At 37.4% G+C, this 22,859-nt stretch overlaps 1 protein-coding gene across 5 annotated transcripts in view; it reads right to left on the bottom strand.

The window, feature by feature from the left end:
- The window catches only part of ARHGAP5 (Rho GTPase activating protein 5), a 68,249-nt gene extending 45,974 nt beyond the window's left edge, over nt 1-22,275 (bottom strand). For 2 of the 5 annotated variants that reach the window (XM_049897585.1, XM_049897589.1), the window contains exons 1-2: nt 21,722-21,887; nt 6,220-10,107 (exon numbers count right to left, since the gene is read on the bottom strand). In XM_049897585.1, coding sequence (XP_049753542.1) covers nt 6,220-9,939 — 3,720 coding nt within the window. In that variant the 5' untranslated portion in view covers nt 9,940-10,107; nt 21,722-21,887. Of the gene's footprint in view, nt 1-6,219; nt 10,108-17,047; nt 17,276-21,721; nt 21,888-22,100; nt 22,182-22,254 lie in introns of those variants that run through there. The other 3 variants (XM_049897588.1, XM_049897587.1, XM_049897586.1) reach the window with 3 other exon arrangements.
- Nucleotides 22,276-22,859: the final 584 nt, after the last annotated feature.

Here is a 22,859-nt window from a genome sequence, read left to right as displayed (position 1 = left end):
GTTTTATAATTCAGCAAGTTTTAGTTGACAGCAATAACATATGACACAAAAGCTATTTAACAACCCCACCAGATCGTGGGGCACAATGAACAGCACCCTGTTCTCAAACATTTTAATATTTCTGCAATGAAATTTATGAATATTCACTCTGAGCCGGATAAATAATGATTATAAATACTGCCACATCAGTTCAGGTCACGTTCTGCCACTTACACGTCAGATCAGTTTTGCTGACAAATTCTAAAAAAGCTTTTCATTTTTGGAGATTATTGGATTTCAAAATTGTAGTTAATGATCTGTGGATCCTGAAATCCTTGCATTTTATTTAGGATTTCTGATTGTATACTCCATGAATAGAAAGGGACAAAATTTTTCTTTTCTTATACCATCCTTGTCTGGTTCTGAAATTAAGAATAAAAAACTTCAGAGAATGAATTGAAAAACATATTCCCCTGCTTTCTATTCTCTAGAACAGTTTTTATAAGATTAGCATGAACCGTTCCTTGAAAAATCTATAAAATTATCTGGGTCTGGTATTTTCTTTGTGGGAAGATTTAACTATAGTTCGTTTAGAAGACTATTCCAGGCTTTCTTATCTAGGTAAATTACATTTTTCTAGGAATCTGTTAATTTTGTTTAAATTTTCAGACTTGTTGGCATAAAATTGTTGACAGTATTCTCTATTGCCTTTAAATTTTTATCTGTAGTTATGTCTCCCTTTTTCGTCACAACGTTTATGCCTTTTGTTTGTGATCAATCTTGCCAGAGGCTTATGTATTTCCCTCTTTTTAGAGAATTAACTTTTAGTTTTGTTGATTTCTCATTTGGTTTTTGTACTGTATTACTTGACAACTGAATGTCTAACATCTGCCTGCCAACCAGACTATCTGATGCCCATCCCTTCCCTATTTGCAATCTGAAGTCCAATATAATTTTCCTTTCTGCTCAGACCCTGCTTAACTAACTACTTTTGGATTTAAACTAGCTCTTCAGTTTAGCAAACACCCTTACCAATGTAATGCTATTTTACAATATTCCCTCATTTAGACAGCTTATATTTTACACCTTGCTTACAGTTTTTTTTTTTTTTAGTTACTTGTATGTACTAACTCTGTACAACTTATTTTCCCAACCTAAAAATATTCCCTTAACATTTATATTTGAAGTATACTAAAACAAAATGATACCCTGGTGGTGTAGTGGTTAAGTGCTGCGGCTGCTAACCAAAAGGTCGGCAGTTCGAATCTATCAGGCATTCCCTGGAAACCCTGTGGGGCAGTTCTACTCTGTCCTGTAGGGTCGCTATGAGTCAGAAAGGACTCGATGGCCAACAGGTTTGGTTTTTTTTTGGTTTATCACAAAATAGTGTACATGCTTATTTTTTACTGAACAAACTCACCATGTGCCAGGCACTGTTCCAAATAAATACTTACCTATTTCTCAAAACAGCCTTGAGTAGTATGATTATTATCTTCATTTTACAGATGAGGAAATCAAGGTATATATTAGCCACACAGCTAGTAAGTAGCAGAGTCTAGATTCAAACCCCAGAAGTCTGGCTCTAGACCATGTAATGCTCTATAATACATTACGCTTCCTTCAACTGCTCTAGTAATACTACTTTTCTTAACTCTGTCCCACAAGGTATTGTTTCTTTCCCAGACTAACATTTAAGTTCTTTAAGGGATACAAAGTCTTCAAATTCCTATACTCTTCCGTAGCTTTTTGTACAGACTTAAACATGTAGCAGGTTCTTACTGAATCTTATTTAACTGAAATGTGAGACAACTTCAATGGCTCAAGCCTAGCTTACGCTATGAAAAGAATTTTTAGGCGAACTAAGCTACATAGAGTGTTCCAGTCATCCTGCACTGCTTAAAAAATTAAATCATGGATAATTGTTCTATAAACAATTAGCCCTGAAGAGATCCAAGGCATTTCACTGTGCATACATAAATACAAAGCCCTAAACTGTAACTCTGATATAAAACTATACCTATGAATCTTTTTAATAGGTCTAGAAACCAAACATTTGAATAACGCCAGATTGAAAAGCTACATTTCTCCAATTTTCTTGCAGAGTTCAAACATCATAAAGCACGGATCCAATAATCAAAACAATGTTCTATAAAGCAAGGCAATTCTGAAGCAGCTCTAAAAGACAGTTATCAGACTGAAAAAAAAAAAAACAAAACAAAACCCAGTGCCATCGAGTTGATTCTGCCTCATAGCGACCCTACAGGACAGAGTAGAACTGCCCCATAGAACTATCAGACTACTGTGAGTTAAATCAACTGAAAGATTAAAAAGCATATGACTCAAAGGCAACTGACTTTAGTGCAAATGAAGAAAGACTGACATCAAACGAAGTATGACTGTGTGAGTACACAGTGTAGAGTGGAATCAAATATATTAGCATGGAGAAAGAGAATCTAGATCTGGTTTAATTCCCATTTGTCTCTGCGGCTAGGAATACTAAAAATTGAAGACAAATTACTATATTTCAGTGAATCTAAGATGCCAGTGATAACAAAAGGCATCAGTATTTTCTGAACCACTGGAAGAAAAAAAAACACTCTGCCACTTAAGTTATGATATGCCATCAATTGTCAGACACATCCAGATTTCAGAAATAAGAGCTAAAAAATGAACTTAGAATCAATGAAATATAGTAAGTGACTAGGTAGGACAAACCAGGGGTGAGGAAATTGAATTCAATTCTAGCACGATTAATGTTTAATACAGGCAGCATTATCATTAACAACCCAACTGGAATTAGGGACTATGCGAAAATTTCAGAGTATAAGTATAAATTTGGCATTTTCCTTTCCCTTAAGGTGCTGATAGTCAAGAGCTTAACACTAAAAGAGCAGTAGAAATAGTAAATACTGAGTCGCTGAAATACTCTGCCTTTTGAATCAAGTTATTCCATTGTTGTACATTAATCACAAACAACCCAAAAGGAACAAACTTTAATGCAAATTGGTCACTGCAGTAAAATGACAGCAGAATTAAAAACTTGGAAACCTAATCATCCAATTTTGATATATTTGCTAAACGGTAAACTACGTGATAGCTAAAATTTTATTTGGAAGACTATGTAGCAATACAGAAAAATGCTTGACTGTAAAAAAATACAGAAGAAATATATGTGCATTACTGTTGTTAGGTGCCAGCAAGTCAATTTTTGACTCATAGCGACCTCATGTGAGAGTAGAACTGTCTGAAAGGGGTTTCTAGGAGCCCTGGTGGCACAATGGTTCAGTACTCAGCTGCTAACGGAAAGGTCAGCAGTTTGAACTCAACAAGCAGCTCCACAGGGGAAAAGACCTGGTGATCTGCTCCCATAAAGACTGCTGTCTAGGAAACCCTATGGGACAGTTCTACTCTGTTCTACAGAGTCGCTGAGTCAGAATGGTCTCAACGGCACACAACAACAATCTTTACAGGTGCACATTGTCAGGTCTTTTTCTTGTGGAGTCTCTGGGTAGGATCCAACAGCCAACCTTTTGGATAGCAGTTGAGAGCTTAACTGTTGCAGCACCAGGGCACGAAATAAAAACTTAGGTAAAACTGGGGTGAAGATTTAAAGGACACATCAACGATAACCAAAAAAATGTGTGTGGTTATAAAAATACGTATACAGGCACATATGATTATGAGTATGAATGTGTGGACACAAATGTGTGCACAGACATATCTATAAGCATATGTACATACAGATATGTATGTACATGTATGTATATTCATATATGTAATAAACCATACGGGGACACAGTTATGCATACTTCCTAGATATGACCAAATACCTCACAAGATTAGTTTTCTGGGTTTGAAGGCTTAGGACCACAGTCTCATGGGGTAACTCAGCTAATTGGAATAATACAGTTCATAAAGTATACGTTCTACATCTCAATGTGACAAGTAGTATCTGGGGTCTTAAAAGCTGAAGAGCAGCCATCTAAGATAAAACTATTGGTCTCTACTTGTCTGGAGCAAAAGAGAAAGAAGGAAACCAAAGACTCAGAGGAGAAAAGAGCCTATAGGTCTAACAGTCTACATGCACCACAGCTCATCTATCCTGAGGCCAGAAGAACTAGATGGTACGCAGCTACCACTACTGACCATTCTGATCAGGACCACAATAGACGGATTCTGACAGAAGGGGAGAAAAATGTGGAACAAAACTCAAATTCTTATAAAGTCCAGACTGGTTGAGACTATAGGACTTCCTGAGACTATCACCCCGAGATACTCTAAATCTTAAACCAAAATTATTCTTTGAGATTACCTACTAGCTAAATAACAGCTGGCTTATAAAATAAAGAATACCACCCAGGAGTAATGAACTCTTTTAAAAAATCATTTATAGGAGGCCAAATTGTCAAAAATTACTCTAAAGATGAGAAGGTAAGGGGGTGGGGAAACTAGAGCACTGGAAAAGGTACAACAAGAACAGAATGAATGAAAATGACAACACGCTGTGAAAAATGTAACCATTATCACTGAATAATCTGTGTGGAAATTGTTAAATGGGAACCTAATTGGCCGTGTAAACTCTCACCTCAAATACAATAAACAACAAACAAACATTTAAAGGACATCATTGGAACAAATGACAAAATTTGAACACGGTCTGTGGATTTAAATAACGTAAAAACTTACATTTTCTAATTTTGGTAACTGTAATGTGGCTATGTAACAGAATGTTCTTGTTCTTAAAAAATACACAGTGGAGTACTCAGTGGCAAAAAAAAAAAAAAAAAGTTCAACGCCTCCAGATCATTCTCAAAAGGCTCGGACAAAAGCAAACAAAACACGCGCACAACCCTGCTAAAGCAAATGGGGCAAAATGTAAACAATGATAAATGTGGGTAAAGAATACAGTTCCTTTTATTATTCTTCTGATTATATAAAAATAAAAACTTACAAACAATTAGGTAGATCTGTGACAGAAATGGGAAGATAACACACAAAAAAACAAAAGCAACTTAAAGGACTGTGGTTGTTTTGTTATTAAGTGCTAGGTGTCAGGTAGTTTTAATGTTATAAACATACTAAGACAAAGTCTTCGGGCAGTGGTAACATGTATAGATGGGACTGGTGATAACAGGGTAAGTGAGAAAACATGCCACAGATATTTACTATGAGTAGCATGTGTAGTGAGTTAAGAATGTGTTATAAATCTAGATGAGTCTTATTTAAACACAGCGTACATGCCAATGCTTAATAGTTAATGACAAAATAAGGAAATCTTCAGCTTAGACTTAGACAATAATATAATAGGCAGACACTGGCTATACATAGGAAAATTATCTATAATAAGCTTACTCAAAATATCCAGATCTTTAATTAGGTTTGATAAACAGCAGTCAGCTGTAGCAAAGACATATTGATAATTTATAAAACTATGGAATTAACTGATGAAGAAATTATCAATATTAGAATAAAAGCCTACTGGATGCTCTCTTACGATAATAAAATCTTTGAATAAAAGCTTCTGTACAATCATGTGCCAAAAGGTATTATAAGTCAAACTGCTAAGATGCCACCGTGAAAAAGATTAAATAAAAATTATTAAATAGAACTTTAATACATATTCATTTAGCATATATATTTAGGTTCCTAATGCTTAATTATCATCGGATAAATAAATGTTTAAAGTGTAAAAGATGAAATCTTGCTATTTTGTCAGAATTCTATAAATTTTAGAAACCTTTCTGCATGTCTTCAGGCAGTATACCACCAACCACAAAGATAATGCCTAGAAAACCTATGACATTTCCAGGGCTACAAATTATTACCGCTTTATTGCTATTATTAATAACCTTGAGTAAGACAGGCACAGCAAATTAATATTGCAAAACCGGTAGGTAAAAAGAGAAAAATAGGCAAAAGGATGCTTTTAGACAAACAGAAAAAAAATCCATACTGGTTTTCTGTAAAAAGAATAAACACATACAACTCAAATTTTTATGCTAAAGAATGTGAAATCAGCTTCTACCCCAATTAACATAAAGTATAAGTAAGTCAATGAGCAACCAAAAATAATTTGTCCTCACAAAATTATCAGATAATTCAAAAAGGAACTGCCAATTATTTTTATTAAACTAGACATAAGACAGCTTAAGTTCTCACTGATGATCCACTACCTGTAAAAATTTAAAAAGGCAAAAACAAACATCTTTATAAACATCACTGTCCACAAATTTAACTTACCTTTTTATCTTCTTTTATTTTGTGGGTTTTCTTCTTCATTTTCTTATCATCCAACTCCTGGTCTGAAGTGATTGCAGGATTATCAATACCACCTTTCCAAGTTTCAACAGGAGAGAGAAGTGGATCTTCTTCACTTCCACGATGTCTTCCTTTTCTTTTTGTTTTAGAAGTAGTGAAAGCCTCATCATCACTTGCATCTGAATGTGTTCTTCTATAGTATGATTTGGCTTTGCTAAACAAAGTTTTAGATTTATATTTGTATTTCGAAGGCCTCCGCTCCCCATGGCTTTTTGAGGTTCTATCAGAAAATCCGTTTTCTTCATCTCCTTGGGTGTTATTGACAAATGAGTTTTGGATTTTAATAATACGATTCTGACTATCATCTGGAACAACATAAATGTCATCAGAATAGCCCTTCTGTTTGAAAATCGTGTCCATGGGTTCCGCATAGTTATCTGAAGGATCCGTATCTTCTGGATGTGCCAAGGGCACCCGGGAAGTCTGCTTTCTTGGATTTTTACCAATACCAGCTTCGATTGTTTTCAGAAGGTTTGGATCCAGTTTCTTCACATTTGTCTTAGGTACAACTGGTTTAGGTTTAATAGGTGGAGGCACTTTATGGTTGCGTTCATGGTCATGACAGTTTGGGGTGCTATGAATAGGATATTCATTTCCTTCCAAATCTAATCTATATCTCGATCGGTCAGGAGCTGGTGGGAGCAACTGCACATCATCCCCAATTGGACTATAAGGAGGAGGTGCTTCTGTGTCATCATCTGAATCAGGGTAGTTGTTATACGGAAAACAGTCCCTGGGAGATGGTAGAAAAACATCTTCACTTTGATGTGTTGACTCCCTTGTATTATCAGACAAATAGGAATTTTCTATCATATTTTTTTTCTCTAGAACATCGCTGAAAAACAGAGTAAAGACCTCAGTCTGCCGATGATACTGAGATAAAGAATACAACGCAGTAAACTTAGCAGTGATCTCAGTTGCTATGTGTTCTCCTTCAGTCATTAACTCCTTGATGGCCTCATTCTCAAAAAAATCTGCTTGGCTGTCGGTAACTGCCACCAGCTGTACAGGAATGGTATCCTGAACTTCTGAGAGAAATGCTCGAAGCATTCCCATTGATGCTTTCCGCCTGGCAGAGTAAACTAATATATAACCATGAACCAGTTCATCTTTCCTTACTCCAATTGAGGAATGATACGATAATATTGTGATCTGTATTCGCCTCCTTTTTTCACCAATAATTTTATCAAGCATTAGGGAATTATTCTGTCCAGCTTGAGCAGCGCTGCAAGAATGAGAATCAAGGAAAGGTGAAAGAATAAGATCCACGCTAAATGGATCACCGCACATGGCACACATGACAATTCTCAAGTCAGCTTCTGATACATCCTTGTTGGTGGGAACTGGGTTCACCACATCTAAATTATGTTTAACTGATTCCAGTACTCCTCTTAGCGCTTGCTTTATTTGGGTTTCATTAAATTTACGAGGGTACGTACCAGCCGGTACATCTACAAAAGGACACTGTAATTTATTTGCCAATTGCTGCCCTTGGTGCCTGAGAATTGGTAGATTCTTACAAATAGAATCTCTCTGATTAGCCAGAATTAATGTAAATGGAAGATTAGCCATATATTTATCTTTTCTGATCTGAGAAGCTTCAGTTCTTATTTTTCCAATAAATTCCCCAATAAAATTCAGTGACTCAATGGAATTAAATACACAGAAGCACCCATGTGGTTTAAAGGCGGCAGTCCATAACTGACTTAAAAAGTAAGGCGATTTGGCATCAACTGGCAGAAGATCAAGTTCATAAATTTTTCCATCTAAGGCATACTCATCATCAGTAGACTGTGTCCTTATCTCATTTGCTAGTTCTTGGGCAAGGCCATCTTTTCCTAAAATGAAAAGGTTAACTTTATCTATATTGGTACTATCATGATACAACCGTAAGCGGCCATGATCCAACTGCAAAAGACTACGGGCAAGTAACTGCTCCACTTTAATGTCAGTGCAATTTTGGACACTAAGACATGTTTCTTTAGTTGGGTGATAAACAAACCCTATGTGCTTAAGTAGAAGAGATTCCCTATCAGGTGCAAGTTTCTGTAAAGCTTTATATCTAGGTTCTTCACTCAGAACTGTATGAATTTCACTCATTTTATCTGAACTAGGTGTTGCATTAAGATCTAAATCGTAAAAAAGTTCAGAATGCTCAAAAAGCATTTCCTGAAACTCTTCTTTGGCTTTTTCAACTATTTCTCGCTGATGCCTACCATATACCTCTTTACTATCAGCCTCAGTGATATATTTAAAGGCTTCATCCTCCATAACAAAGCACATAACTTCCTCCCATGGCTGTCCAGGTGAAATGAACTGAATTTTTTCCAAAGTCTTTTTGAATTTTTCCTTCATTTCTACCCTCCTCTTCTCTGATATTAGATGTTGAACATGGTTCTGATAGACTTTTTCAGCTTCTAAAGTGCTCAGGAGGTCAAATGGAATCCGTCTATCATTAATTTTGTCTATATGGTCAGTTTCATCCCAAGGTGTTTTTTCTAGCACCACAAAACATAACTGGAAATCTGCTCTCTTTTCCATTAACTTCAAAGCTTCTGACCAATTTAAATGTTCAATCTCTTCTAGATTTGGCAAAAGGGTGTTAAAAGCTCTTGGTAAAGTATTTATATATTCTTCTCTCCTTTTTCTTATATGTTCCTGTTTAAGTTGCTCTATATGTTTTGAAAATGTATTTCTGGCCTTTTTAGTTCCCTCTAAGTTGATGTATTCTTCATAGTCAGGATGATTTTTTAATTTATTACTAACAGTTTTCCAAGTTGCATGATAATCTCTCACAGTTTGCACAAGTTTTTCAAACTTATCTGTTGCTGTAACAACAAGTTGTCTCTGTGTTTTATAAGCATCCAGATAAGGAATAATTTTAGGCTTGCCACGAGTTTTATCCAACATTTGTACCAGTGCAGTGAAACACGTCTCAACGTTGACATTAAATCGTGCTGATGTTTCCACAACAAGAAGGTTCTTTTTGTTGGAAGCAAATGCCTGAACTTCTCTCAGATAATGATCCACACATTCATCACATTTAGTTGCTGCTATTATTACAGGTTTTTTTGATTTTGATAGCTGGACAAAAAGGTTATTCACAAATTTAAGTTGATCATCAAACTTCCTATTGCATCCCTGACTTACATCAATGCACAATAAAAATCCATCCACATTGAGCTTTCCTTCAGGCATTTGCTTCTGTTCAAAGTCTTGTTCCAAGCCTAGTTGATCAGTGCAAATGTACATCAGTTTTTCAGCTGACTGCAATTTAGTGGCAGCCGCACGTTTTATATATGGTTGCAAATTCGTACTCCGATGAGGCAAGAAAGTCTGGTCATCAATGAACTCTGTCTGTTCAACGACATGAATTTTGCATTCTATTCCATCTTCACCATTTTGTGTTATGTCACCCCAGTACAAAAAGTGATCATTGTTCACTACTCGTCCTCCAAAGTCAATCGTGCTAAGCACAGAAGTATGCTCTGGATAATACTCATCTGCCTTTGAGCGTACAAATCTATTGCACAAACAAGATTTTCCAACTCCACAGTTACCTTTGTCTTTTTCAGTCCCAGAAAGTCCAACTACACTGATAGTATAGGATGGGGGACGAGGCTCTCTGTTTTTTGCCATCATAACTCTCTTCTCATGTCTCTACATTCATAAGTATAACCAGATATGCTTCTCATTCTGAAGATAAAATCACCTCAACATACAGATCCCAAATTTCAGAACTGTGTTTGGTTCTTTGTATTTCCCTCATTTCTGTGCAGAAAGGTCTTCAAAATCATATGCATCATCTTCCTAGAAAAGGGGAAAAAAAAGGACAAATCTTAATCATGAATTATACACACTGAATTACACATATTAAAGATGCTCATATCAAAGTACTATATAAGTTAATAACTTTCTATGTTACATGTATTTTAAGAGATCACTATTAAGTTTGATTTATCATTATAAATGACCTTACTATGCTACACGTATTTTAAGAAATCACCATAAATTTATGATTTATCATTACAAATCACCTCAAAACTTAAGGCAAACCTAATGAATGTTTACAATTAACTATAAAAATTACAATAATTAAATATAAAATGAATGTTTCACAAACTTTAAAATAAATCCCTACCAACCAAATGTGCACTCTGCTTCTAATTACTGCTTCCTGTGAGTTACAAGAAACAACTTGTTCTTTCCTCTTCTTACTTTTCTGCCTTCTATGACTGGAGGCTATGTTTGGTGATAACTAAAATGTACTAGCTGCTTTAGCAACTCCCTCATAACTTTTAAAATATATAAAACGACCTGCCTTCTATTACATGGTTCCTCAAAACTTGTTCCCTGAAATAGAATTTCATATGAATTTAAAAATATTTTCAAGTTTTCAAAAAGTTTTCAAAAACTCCCTCAAAATTCCACAAGATTGGGGGAAAAAAATCCAAAGTGGTACATCAACATATGTGAAAATTATCTTCACTCCAGACACAATAAAGACATGAAGGAAAAAAAGGTAACAAAAATGAGAATCTCCCCTATCCCTACCTCAAATACCTGGCTTCTCCACTGACCTTAGTTTCAAGTAAATATGCATTTAGATTATACTACACATTTGCTATACCAGCAGTTAAATGGTGCTAAGAAATTATTCTTATAAACTTTTGACTATTAATTCTGGTAAAATTATAGTAATTCTTAGTAATAAAATTTCAGATTTATTTTTGAATTATATAAGTTTATTCTATCATGGTACTATTCAGTTCTAGTCTCAACTAAGTATTACTTTTAACAACCAGCCATCTGATATTCAAAACAAATGTGTATTAGCTTCACTTCTACAAAAATAAAATATTATTGTGTTGAGGCAGCAACACAAGAAGTAGAAACCATTAGTAAATAGAACTCATTTAAGAACTAAATCAGGACCTGGACAGAGCAGGAGAAAAACTGTAGAATAAAAAATCAAATACATTAATTCCATAGCTAACAAGGAAAAAACTGAAAAGAACTTACTTTAAAATGCACATCAAGAGAAAATTTATCTAGTGATTGCTTTGGGGAATTTTTACTTTCAGCAGTATGAACACTGCTAGGGCTACATAATAAAATACAGCTCTTTATTAAACATTTATTGAATCCAGTATTATGTGACAAATACTACTCTGAAAATTAAGAGTAATTCAAAGATGTGGAAGACTGTACCCCCCTCTCCACTTGAAGAGACAAACTGGTTAACAGGACCTGAGTTATTATAGAAAATTATCAACTACAAACCTAATTCTCATCATAACAGTCACATCTTTATTAATATTTCCTATAGGTTTATGCAAACATAATGTAATTCTAGATACCATTATACATTAAGAGAATCACTTCTACTCTCCTAGAGCATAAACCCCAAAATACTGAGATACACTCTATACCACAACATAAAAAGAACAGAAATGAAAACACCCTAACATAAAATCCACTTAAAAGTTTTAGAGTTTCAAGAAAAAGGTCTTAGAATTAAAAGAGGACGAATGGAGGCACGAAGTCACCACCCTTCAATGGTCACTAAAAACAGGAAAGCTTTTTATCTATATTAGAAATAAAACTCTATTATTACACTGAGTTTAAGTTTTAATACTGAGGCTTCAATACATCCTAATTAATTTGATAGTGACCATCTCTGAATAATGAATATTAAAGCTTAAATTAAAAATAGTTTCATGTGACACTTCTGGTTTTCACACTAATTTACAGTAAACATGCCAATTAGATACAGCGAGGAACATCCACGTCCTTCTTTCTAATAATGCTCTCAGGCAAGTTACCTGCTGGTATTTTGAAGTCAGCTCCAAAGCTTATGTCAGGAGTCACCGTACAGTGATTTTCAAACTACGGGGGAAGTTTTTGACCTAGAGGTGAGGAAGAAGGGTGGTGGGCAAATAGTTGCCCTCTCCTTCTCTCTTACCAGAGCAGTGCCTCCAGGGGCACAAGTTGTTTGTAATCGATTGCTAACCTAAAGGCTGGGTTTGAACCCACCCAGTGGGTCTACGGAAGAAAGGCCTGGTGAACTGCTTCCATCAAGGTTACAGCCAAGAAAACTCTATGGAGTTCTACTCTGCAATATTTAAGTCGGAATGAACTCGAAGGCAATAGGTATGGGGTTTTTGTTGTTGTTTTTAAATTCATAAGCCTTTGTTTGAAAAAAAAGTGTTTTCAGATTTAAAAAAAAGTCCTAGAAACTCTGGGCTAGAAAAAAAAATTGTCATCATCTGCTCCCAAAAGGATTTTGTCTTTTATTTGGGTGAGTATGGTATTACCACTTTATTGGGGTGGGGTAGGCGTAGGATAAATCTCATGACGTTGGCTTAACAAGTTACAAGGGAACTTCACACACTAGGATAGTTTATATAAACATGAGTTATCCACTGACCCCCGACATCCAGGTCAAAACTGTCTTCTATTAACAAATAACCAAGGTGGTTACTCCCACCACCCCCACCCAGTGGTGAGAAAATAATCTGTTTTCTTGCTTCTACTAATAAGCTAATGGCCAATGTCCTCAACTACATGTGGGCTGTTTGATCTAATCTGAGAATTTTTTCCTTTCAAATATGTTCAAAGGGAATATTTGATTATCAGCCCAAGAATATCTTTTCTACTTTTGATATAACCTTATTTTCATGTAACTTGTTCTCATTTTCTCATAACATCCATCACCATGCTTGTATTTACTGATAAACAAGTCAAGATAAAAGCAGCAATGACCTACTCGAAGTTATAGGGTTAGGACAAAAGTCTCTTGCCCAATCTTTTGCTTTCTTCCCACACAACAGTGCTACTTTTAATAGTCTGGAACACAGTCTCCCATTTGCCTTTACGATTCTTATAAACTTGTATTTTGTTTCAAGGAAATACTTAGATAAGCATGTTTATAGAAGTTAATAATACATGTATTTGGGTGAAACTATCCCCCAATTAATTGTATGTCAAAATGAAGCTACCTGTATAAATAAGTTTCTAAGAAATTTTACTAAGCCATGTAAACACAAACATGCTTCTTTTAATGGATTTATAGTAACATGAAATGTGAAAAAAAATTCTACAGAACTAAAATTTTTTAGTTTTATACCTTTCTATACTGCATTCATTAATAAAAGGTATAATTAAAAAATATTTTATGCTTTTAAATAATTGTACTATATCAGGAAATTCCTGATGGCCTTCAAATTTATATCTAGAATTTACTACTACTCACTATCTTTACTCCTATAACCCTGATTCCATCCACCAACATCTCTGACTCTAGACTACTACACCAAAGTTTTCTAAACTAGTGTCCCTGCTTCCATTCCTGCTCCCCTTCCCCAGTCTACTAATACCAGTCAGGGTGTTACTTTTCAATTTAAGTCAGAGTCTCCCATTATTCTACTGAAAACTCTCCAGTGGCTCCTAAAAGTAAAAAAGCCAAGTTCTTTCAATGGCCTAAATACTACCTATTCTCCTCATTCTGCTCCAGCTACACTTAGGAACACTGAACTGTCCCTCAACATGCTAAGCATGCTTCTGCCTTTGCACTTAGTTTTTCCAATTCTCAAAAAAAGAAAAACCCATTGCTAACGTATTACCTCCTAACTTACTATACAACTTCTCTTATTATCTGTTATTAACATAATCTCTCTCCCCAACCCACTCCAGGTTTAATAAAGGAATCACAAGGAAAAAGACCTTTGTTTACTTCACCAATATATTCCAAGACACTAGAATAGTGTCTCCCACAAAATAACTACTCAGTAAAATACTTGATAAATGCACACATCTTAACAAATATTAAAATAAAAATGTTTTTACCTCTTTGGCATAAAGAAATAAAGCATATCATGTCTACTAAGTAAATGCTGTAATTTATTCATTGAAAGCTTTTCTAAAGCTACTTATGGGGGAAATATGTATTTCAATGTTCCAACAATTTAATCAAAAATTAAGCCACCAGAATGAACGCTAACTGTGATCTATAATAATGTATTCAGCCAGAGTAACCTAATTTTATGACATTTAAAACACTAATTTTAAAAAATGAAGAGTATAATCCCAAATAGAGAGTAGATTCAAAATAATATCTGGTTGCTTAAAGACTTTAAAACATTTTACAATCACAATTATTTCTTATAGAAAATTACATTTTCAAAACCTAATTACATAGGAGCTTTGAAATTTTAAGTGCTCCATCTTATGTTAAATAAATAAAATACCCTTTATATCAACAAATATTCAAAAAACCCACTGCCGGCGAGTCGATTCCGACTCATAGAGACCGTATAGGACAGAGTAGAACTGCCCAATAGTTTCCAAGGAGCACCTGGCAGATTCGAACTGCCTACACCTTTTGGTTAGCAGCCTTAGCACTTAACCACTATGCTACCAGGGTTTCTAAATATTCAAAAGAGAAGACAAATCCAAGTCCAAAGATTGTCATGTACTCTACCATCTTAGGCAAATTTGTCCACAACAGTTTAAAAATTAAAAAAACTGCATATCTGGGTAAAGAGGAATAGAGTATAATATTGATGTTACTTTTCTTGAGGTTGTTAATTCTCAATTACAAACTCATCAGCAAGATGGAAAGTTAGAAGAAAAAATGAAAAAGCAATTTTTAACATATAAGATAGCTAAATAATTAGACCTGTTTGAGAGCCAGTCATATTCCGTACTAATTTATTTTACCTTTGAACTAAGTTTTCTACCATATAAGTCCCTACAGAGCCATCATTCCTATGAATTCATCTTTACACAAGATATAATCAGGTGAACGAAAAGAGAACTTGTTAAAAATTTCAACAATTTATGCAGTGATAGAGAAATACTCTGGAAGCATACCTTGGCAGGACTCAGAATTACACTGTTTGGACAGGGATTTTCTATTTGTTCTGTTCTTTACCGTAATTCCAGCATCCAGAATTACTATGTGCCTGGGACATGAGTTCTCGATTAATATTTCGTGAAAAAATGAATCAATCTCCAGACTCAGAACATTCAGCTCAAAAACCACTAGGCAATCCTGAAGCTACTTTTGCTGTCATAATGTACAAAACTCACATACTGCTGTGGGCCCATGAAGTCTGGTATAGCAGAATACTCTGGTATACCAAAAAATTCAGTTTTTTTCACATGTGCTTGGGTTTTAAAACAGTAAACCTGAAGGTTTGATGGATACACTTCCAAAACGGCCCAAGTAGGCATTAGTCTGGGAACTCCCTAAATGCTCTTAGTAATGGTAATTCTACCTTTACCCATTTTTATTTTTTGATATTTCAAGTAATTATTGTATGAAAAAAGTTTCACTGCTGAAATTATTTGTAAACTATGATCTAAACTACTTCAAACAAGCTGATTGCCTACTCTACTATTTAATCTACAACTCTTCCCCAACATATTATGTCGCTGAAGTCATGGCTGAAAGTTATTCTAATATCTTCTCAGTCCATTTCCTTATTCTGTGGTGAAAACAGAATCAAAGGTCATCTCATTTACACCAAGCTAGTATTTACTGTGCTTAGCTACTCTGTTTAGCTTTATGTCAAGGTTTTGAAGGTACAAAGGTATGTATAGGGAAGTTCACTAAGCTAGTGCTACTACTGATATGCTCACCTCCCTTCCTGTATATGTCTTCCCATTATCAAAAACTGGAGAGAAGTAGGGAGAAAGGTGTAATCTGACACTCATTACAGGACGCGAGAGCTCTGATAACATAGTGGTTAAGAGCTCGACTACTAACCAAAAGGTTGGCAGTTTGAACTCACCAGCCGCTCCTTGGTGCAGTTCTACTCTGTCTTATTGGGTCGCTACAAGTCGGAACCAACTTGACAGCAACTGGGTTTGGTTTTTGGTTTTTATACAAGAGGGGAACCACTATTTTCATCATATAAACTGCAATAGGTAATGTTTAACAATTTTCTTAGTGTTGGAAACACTTGGTAATACAGACATTAATAGAATTAAGGGTCTTAGGAAAGGTACAGACTTAAAAGAAGGAATGGATTAAAATAAAACAAAAGGCTAAAAACACTGTCCCCGCCACTTCTAACCAGCATTATAGTACCATATAACTGACTTGATGTCAACTAATAACAACATAGCACTATAGCTGAGGAGAAAAAGACAATATGCTATACTATGGAACTAATAAATGCAACAGGAATTCAAATAAATAAAAGATCAGTAGAAGTGAGAATAGATCAGAATTTGGCAAACTTTTTCTGAAAAGAGCCAGATAGTAAATATAGGATTCACGGACCATATGGTCTCTGTTGCAACTACTCAACTATGCCATTATAGCACAAAAGAAGCCATAGACAATACTTGAATGATAATGGCTGTGTTCCAATAAAACGTTATTTACGGACCCTGAAATTTGAATTTCATATAATTTCTACATATTACAGAAATTTCTTTCATTTTTTTCCATTTCAAAGCATAAAAAGTCATTATACAAAAGAGAGGTAGCATGCTTCATTTGGCCCATGGACCGCAGTTTGCAGACCCCTACGATAGACAAAAAACTAGCCAGTTTCAGCAGCAGATGGTGTTATCACCTGAGTTTCACCTGAACCATTTCCAAAAACAAACGAATATTCAGTAATGAAATGAAGCAAGCCCAAGATCACTAATATAATTTTTAAGATCAAACAAGCATAGAACTTTAGAAAATCATCTAAGAGATCATTTAATACTTATTTCATATTTTTATACTTACATATTTTATAAAGAAATATAGTTAATAGAGAAAAGAAATCCGGGCCTTTCGAGTCCCCAGGCCATAGGAAGATTAATTTTCTACTAGTTCTCTTAACAGTGAACCAAAAAAGAAAAGTGTTATCTTGGCCCTGAAAAGGTAAATATAGAATTTTGGATCAGAAACAGGACATGATCAACAGGAAGAAAATGAACTGTATCATATCAGAAGTTAAACTAAAAGTTTTTCCAAGGCTGTTTAATAATGTCAAACGCAGCAGTTATGATAAACAGCAATTCCAACGTATTCGTTTTTATTTCCCCATAATCCTTTCTATTACTCTAGCATTAATACTTTTCCCCAAATCTTTCAATTTGGCTCATAAGGTACAAATGGATACTTTCATATTTTTACCTTTAATTTCCTCCTCACCCATCAATCCACCTAGCACATCCCTATGCTCTTGGTCTACACTGTCACTATTGTTGCTAGTTGCTATCGAGTTGATTCTGAATCATGGTAATCCCATGCGTGCAGAGCAGAACTACTCCACAGGGTTTTCAAGTCTGTGATCTTTTGGAAGCAGATCACCAGACCTGTCTTCCAAGGCACCTCTGGGTGGGTTCAAACCATCAACCTTTCAGCAAGTAGTGAAGTGCTTAACCATTTGAGACATCCAGGGACTCTCCACACTGCCATTAGCTTACCTAAATGTCTTCTTGCCTCACTTATCCCAATTCTACTGAACTTTCAAGTGATATCTCCTTTACCTAAATTCCCCAAACAGATTTTTTAACATCAGTTTGTACTACCTTGTATATAGCTTTTCTATTCTGTCTTCATCTGGCATTTAACTATTTGTTAAAAAACCGTTGCCGTTGAGTGGTTTCCAAGTCATAGTGACCCTACAGGACAGAGTAGAAGTGCCCCATAAGGTTTCCAAGGGGCAGCTGGTAGATTCAAACTGCTGACCTTTTGGTTAGCAGCTGATCTCTTAACCAGGGCGCTACCAGGGCTCCTCTCCCCATCAAAGCTATAACCTTTTCTAAAGCAGGAAGCAATATTTTATATACTTCCTTGTATCACTAAGTACCTACCTGGCTCAATAAAAATAGTGGTTAGGGATAATAAAACAGGCTAAATCTAATGCGAAGCTAAAAAAAAAAAATGAAAATTCACTTTCACCATTACCTCTTCAAGATGAAAAGCTTGAGAATCTAGGTAACTGACACATACTAGTCATATTTTAACCCCGAAATCTAAGTTACACGTAACTCTTTTTTTCCCAAGTAAATTTTAACTCTAAGGAGTAAAATACACAGACACAATCAAACGAAAACAACTAGTTTCATTTCACTACAAACCTAAGGCAGTATGGACAGTCAACCTCTAAAACAGTGAAAAAATAACCACCTTTGCTTACGGTCTCTTACATTCAAACTTATACTTGCAGTTAAAACACCCAAATTAAAATACTTTTTCCTCTGAAAAGGATTCCCAAAGAGACTGACAGAAATGTTTGTTCACTTTTTCTGCATTGCTTATGAATTGTAACTATTTACTCCTTTATAGTTACTACCTTTGTGACTACCTCTCCAACTAAAGTATGACATACACCAGGTCTTATTATCTTGGTATCCCCAAGGCCAGGTACATGGTAGGCACTAAATAAGGGTAATCTGAGTTAATGAATAACCAATCAGAGGTTTTCAATTTTTCTATGAAAATGATCCCTTTTCCCAAAGAAATTTTTATATTTAAGTACAATACATTTAACAGATAAAAATAAAAGCTGCCCTGGTTTGGGAGGGTGTGCTGTCAGAGTACATCTCAAGGCATCTAGGAAAAATACCCAAGGAACAGAGTTTGAAAACTAACTCAAAATTCATATTTAAAATTCTCAGTGTCAAGTTTTTTTTTTTTTTAACTTCTAATATGGTTTTCCCTAGTTTGATCAAATGGGCAAAGCCTTCACTTAAACAAATTAAAGCCTGATTACTCAAGTTACCAAATGATTATTCACTTTATCAAAGTTTCTTGACAGTTCTTTTAGAAATCAAATGCCCTTGGTATATGTTCAAGTTTTAGGAACATAGCTATTACTAAAACAGAATACTACACAATGTTTTTTGAGTCAATTATATCATTATCTATATATCTTCTTGGTGTGCAAGAAATCATCATGGATCTTACAGGCCAAATAGTTCTTAAAAATAGTGTCTATGGAAACTAAAGTCGTGACAATTAAAACTTATTCTGTAGCTACCAAGAAATTTTCTCTTGTGCTATTTCGTATTTAAGAAGTGAATACCAAAGGCAACACTTACCTAAAGCCTTGCTAAGGTTGAAAAAGTAAATGTTTTGTACAGTCTTCATGAGATGTGACTTTTTCCCTAACTAAAAAAGTGAAATTACAAAACTATTATGCTAAACTGTACACAATTTCAACTCCAAACAACTAATGCAAATAAAATATTTTATTCCTTAAAAATCTTAACTTCTAAGGTCAAAATAAGTCACATTCTCCAAAAGAATATGTATACTAAATCTGACTTTCAAGCAAAAAAAAGGGGGGGGGAGGGGACAGAACAGTTTTCAAAACATTTGGGATAAGTACCATGTGACACAATTAAGATAAAAATTCTGCAATACATACTTTAAATTACTAAAGTATTTTAGACATGGAGAGGGAGAGAGAAATTTAAAAATGGATAAAAACACCAGAATTTTCTGAAAATTCTTTCTTACGTCAAAGTGACATACTCCACTTGCCTATAGGCTTAATAATTAAAGCACAAGGAATAGCAAAATAAGACTTGATGACCTGGGCTTAAAAAAAAAAAAAAGTAGCTTACACATGACAACCAAATGCACTGTTACCTTAATCATCAATATTGTTCTAACTGATTCTGCTTTGAGTCAATCAGATCAATAACCCTATTTCTTGGAAGTTAAAAGCATAGGTGTACAGTCTTTTAATCCAGTTTATTCAATCATACAGTAACCATTTCGGTGCTCTTGGAGATATATATTTTCAGGGTTTTTTTTTGTGACAGACACTTAGCACTCTCTTCCTCTGCTCTATGTACTACAGACACAAGAAACTTGAGTCAATTACAAAGAATAAAGAGCGAAACTAAGAGAGTAATTTAAAATGGAAGCAAAACCTTAATCTGGAAAATGTCTAGTAGGCTACAGTTATGGTTAGTATGTGTATGTATAAAGACTAAATAAGAGTATCGTTCTATCATATTAAAGTAGAAACACACTGGAAATGACAATAAAACATTTCCAAGTAATAGATCTTATGTTAATTTTTTTTCTGAATAGCTGCACTTGAAATTTTTGTAAAAAGAACCATTTTATATACGGATAAATCTTCACTTCCCTGACGTGAATGAGATCCTTAATTCAGATATCTAGCACTCCTTAATATGCTGTACAAACTGAATACTGGTTTTAGATTTCTCTTTTAAGTGGAGCTAGCACTCCCCACCCCAACCACGAACACCTGTAGAAAGTATCACAAGCAAACATTAGTAAATGCAGCGACGCATTTCACTGTTTTATTCCTGAGCATATTGTTTCTCACCTATCACAAAAGAAAAAGCGAATTATCGATGAGAATTCAAACTCAAAAACGCGCGCATACACGCACCTATATGCCTATTCTGGTGTAAATTTAAAACATTTAAATTTCTATTTATTAAGCATCACCTCAAACTAGATTTTTATCATATGCTAAAAGTATAAGCGTCTCCCCCACAACTTTATTGGAATTTCACTAACCGTCCTAAGTTTGGTTTTACTTTGAGCACCTTTCAGCCTGAGCTACACCAAGAGCCTCCACCTCCCTTACATTTCTAATAAAACTGTAGAGGCAGGGTGTGAGGGAGTGAGCGTATTTGTGTGTGGATAAGTGAGCGCGCGCTCCCGCGCGGTTCCCCACCCCCACCCCGAGAGACTTTTCTTTAGAGGCAACAGGGAAAATCTAGAGGTTATTCTAGCGAAAACTCAGTATCAAAGCCTCACCCCAGTCGCAGTCAACCGATAAAAGGCTCGTGTTCTGGTTGCGCAGTGCAACTTCTCTCACCCTACGCCGAGCTTTAGCAGCAGATGGGAAACTGGTGAAGAGAACCCCCGGAGAAGCAAGGGAGATATGGAAAAAGTGAAAGGGCCGATCCTCTTGAAAGGCATTTAAGTTTGCAACCGAGATAGTGTTTCTGCGAATATGCACCCACCCTGTCTCCCCCTTCCAGGTGGAACTCGTTAACAGCAGCAACCCAGCAAACACACCGCAACCTTCCTTCCCCCACTTACCACCCCAGACCAGGGCAAGTGAGGGCAGCGAACGAGTGCGAACGCCGGCCCGGGCCGACGCGATCGCCCGCCACTAGGCCTCCCCCGACCCCGGCCCCATCACCTGTGGAGAAAACGCCCCCTCCCCCGGCCTCTCTGCCCTTCAAGCCGACCGTATCCCCCCCACCCCGCCCCAGCCGCTCCCCGCCCGGCCTGCGAGGAGGATGGAGCACGGCGCCAGGTTCCCCTCGGCGGCCGCGGGGCCCCAGCCCCCTTGAACTGGTTACTAACCGCGGCTGCGACCGAGCGGGGCAGCCGGTGGAGGGAGGGTCTCTAACAGTGAGGAGAGGGGGCGAGCAGGCAGGCCCGGAACTGCGGGGGGTCGCAAGGTCCTACCTAACACCGTCGGTCTCCTCCGTCTCCTCCTCAACGGCAGCGGCCCCGGCGGTGGCGGCGGCAGCGACATTCCTGGGGAGCGCTCCCGCCGCCGCCGCCTCCTCCTCCACTCTCTGCTCGCCTGTCTTCCCCGGCGCGCTCACCGAGCTCCGCGTCCCTTCAGCCGCCTCCCCCCACCCCCAACACACACGCCCCGAAACCTCAAGCCCTACGGCGCCCGCTGCTTGGTAACCCACCCTCCCTCCCTCCCCGCCACCAGCGGCGGCCCCGTCCCTCCCCCCTTCCCCTACTCCCGCCGCCGCGGTGCCGGGCTCAGTAATGGCGGCCACTCAAGCTCCCTCGCGCTGACGGATCTCTCTCCCTCTCTCCCGAACTTTACCTCAGCATCTCCCCGGGCGCGCACCGCCGGAACGCACGTGCGCGCGCACAGCCACACACCCGGCCGGGGGCGGAGCGGCGGCGCAGCCTCGGCGGGGGCGCGCGCGCGTCCCCGCGCTGCCCGTCCCACAATCCCCCGCCCCCACCGCTCTCACCTCGCGACGCCTCCCTCGCCGCGCGCCCGGCTCGGCCCCGCCCCTGCTCTCGTCTCCCAGGAGCATGGGAAGGAGCGAGCTTTCCAGCCAGAGGGAGCGAAGCGAGCGCGCGGGGCCGCGTCCTCGCCCGCGTCGCCGCTCCCTCATTGGTTTTTGCCCCTCCCCTCTCTTCCTTCCCCTCTTCCATCTATTGGTTCTCTCTCCTACTCCATTCCTTCTCACCTTTTCCCTTTTACCCATTGGCGTGAGTATTTTTCCTCCGCTTTCCCCTTTCTCCGTATTTTGCTGCTTCTCGGTCCCATCCTCCACGCTTTGGAAGCTGCATACCGTGCAGCGCGGAGCACGGTTATCTCCGAGCCTTCCCTTTCCTTCTGTTCCTGTTTCTGGCCGCAACTCAGAGCAACCGACAATACTGCAAAGGAGCCTAATATTGTGTTAGCCGTTGCAAAACGGCATGGGCGCTCACTGCTTCTCGATAAACCCCCTACGACCTCTGAGCATTAAAGAATTCAAGGGAGGAAAATACGCGCCCAGGCTTGTTAGCAGGGACGTGGGTGTGCAGCCAGTTTTCTGCCTGGGGATCGCTCGCCAGCTACAGGCATCAC

The sequence above is a fragment of the Elephas maximus genome, chromosome 10, assembly GCF_024166365.1.
Source record: "Elephas maximus indicus isolate mEleMax1 chromosome 10, mEleMax1 primary haplotype, whole genome shotgun sequence".
In the NCBI taxonomy this organism is placed as follows: domain Eukaryota; kingdom Metazoa; phylum Chordata; class Mammalia; order Proboscidea; family Elephantidae; genus Elephas; species Elephas maximus.
This window is presented reverse-complemented; position numbering and strand designations above follow the sequence as displayed.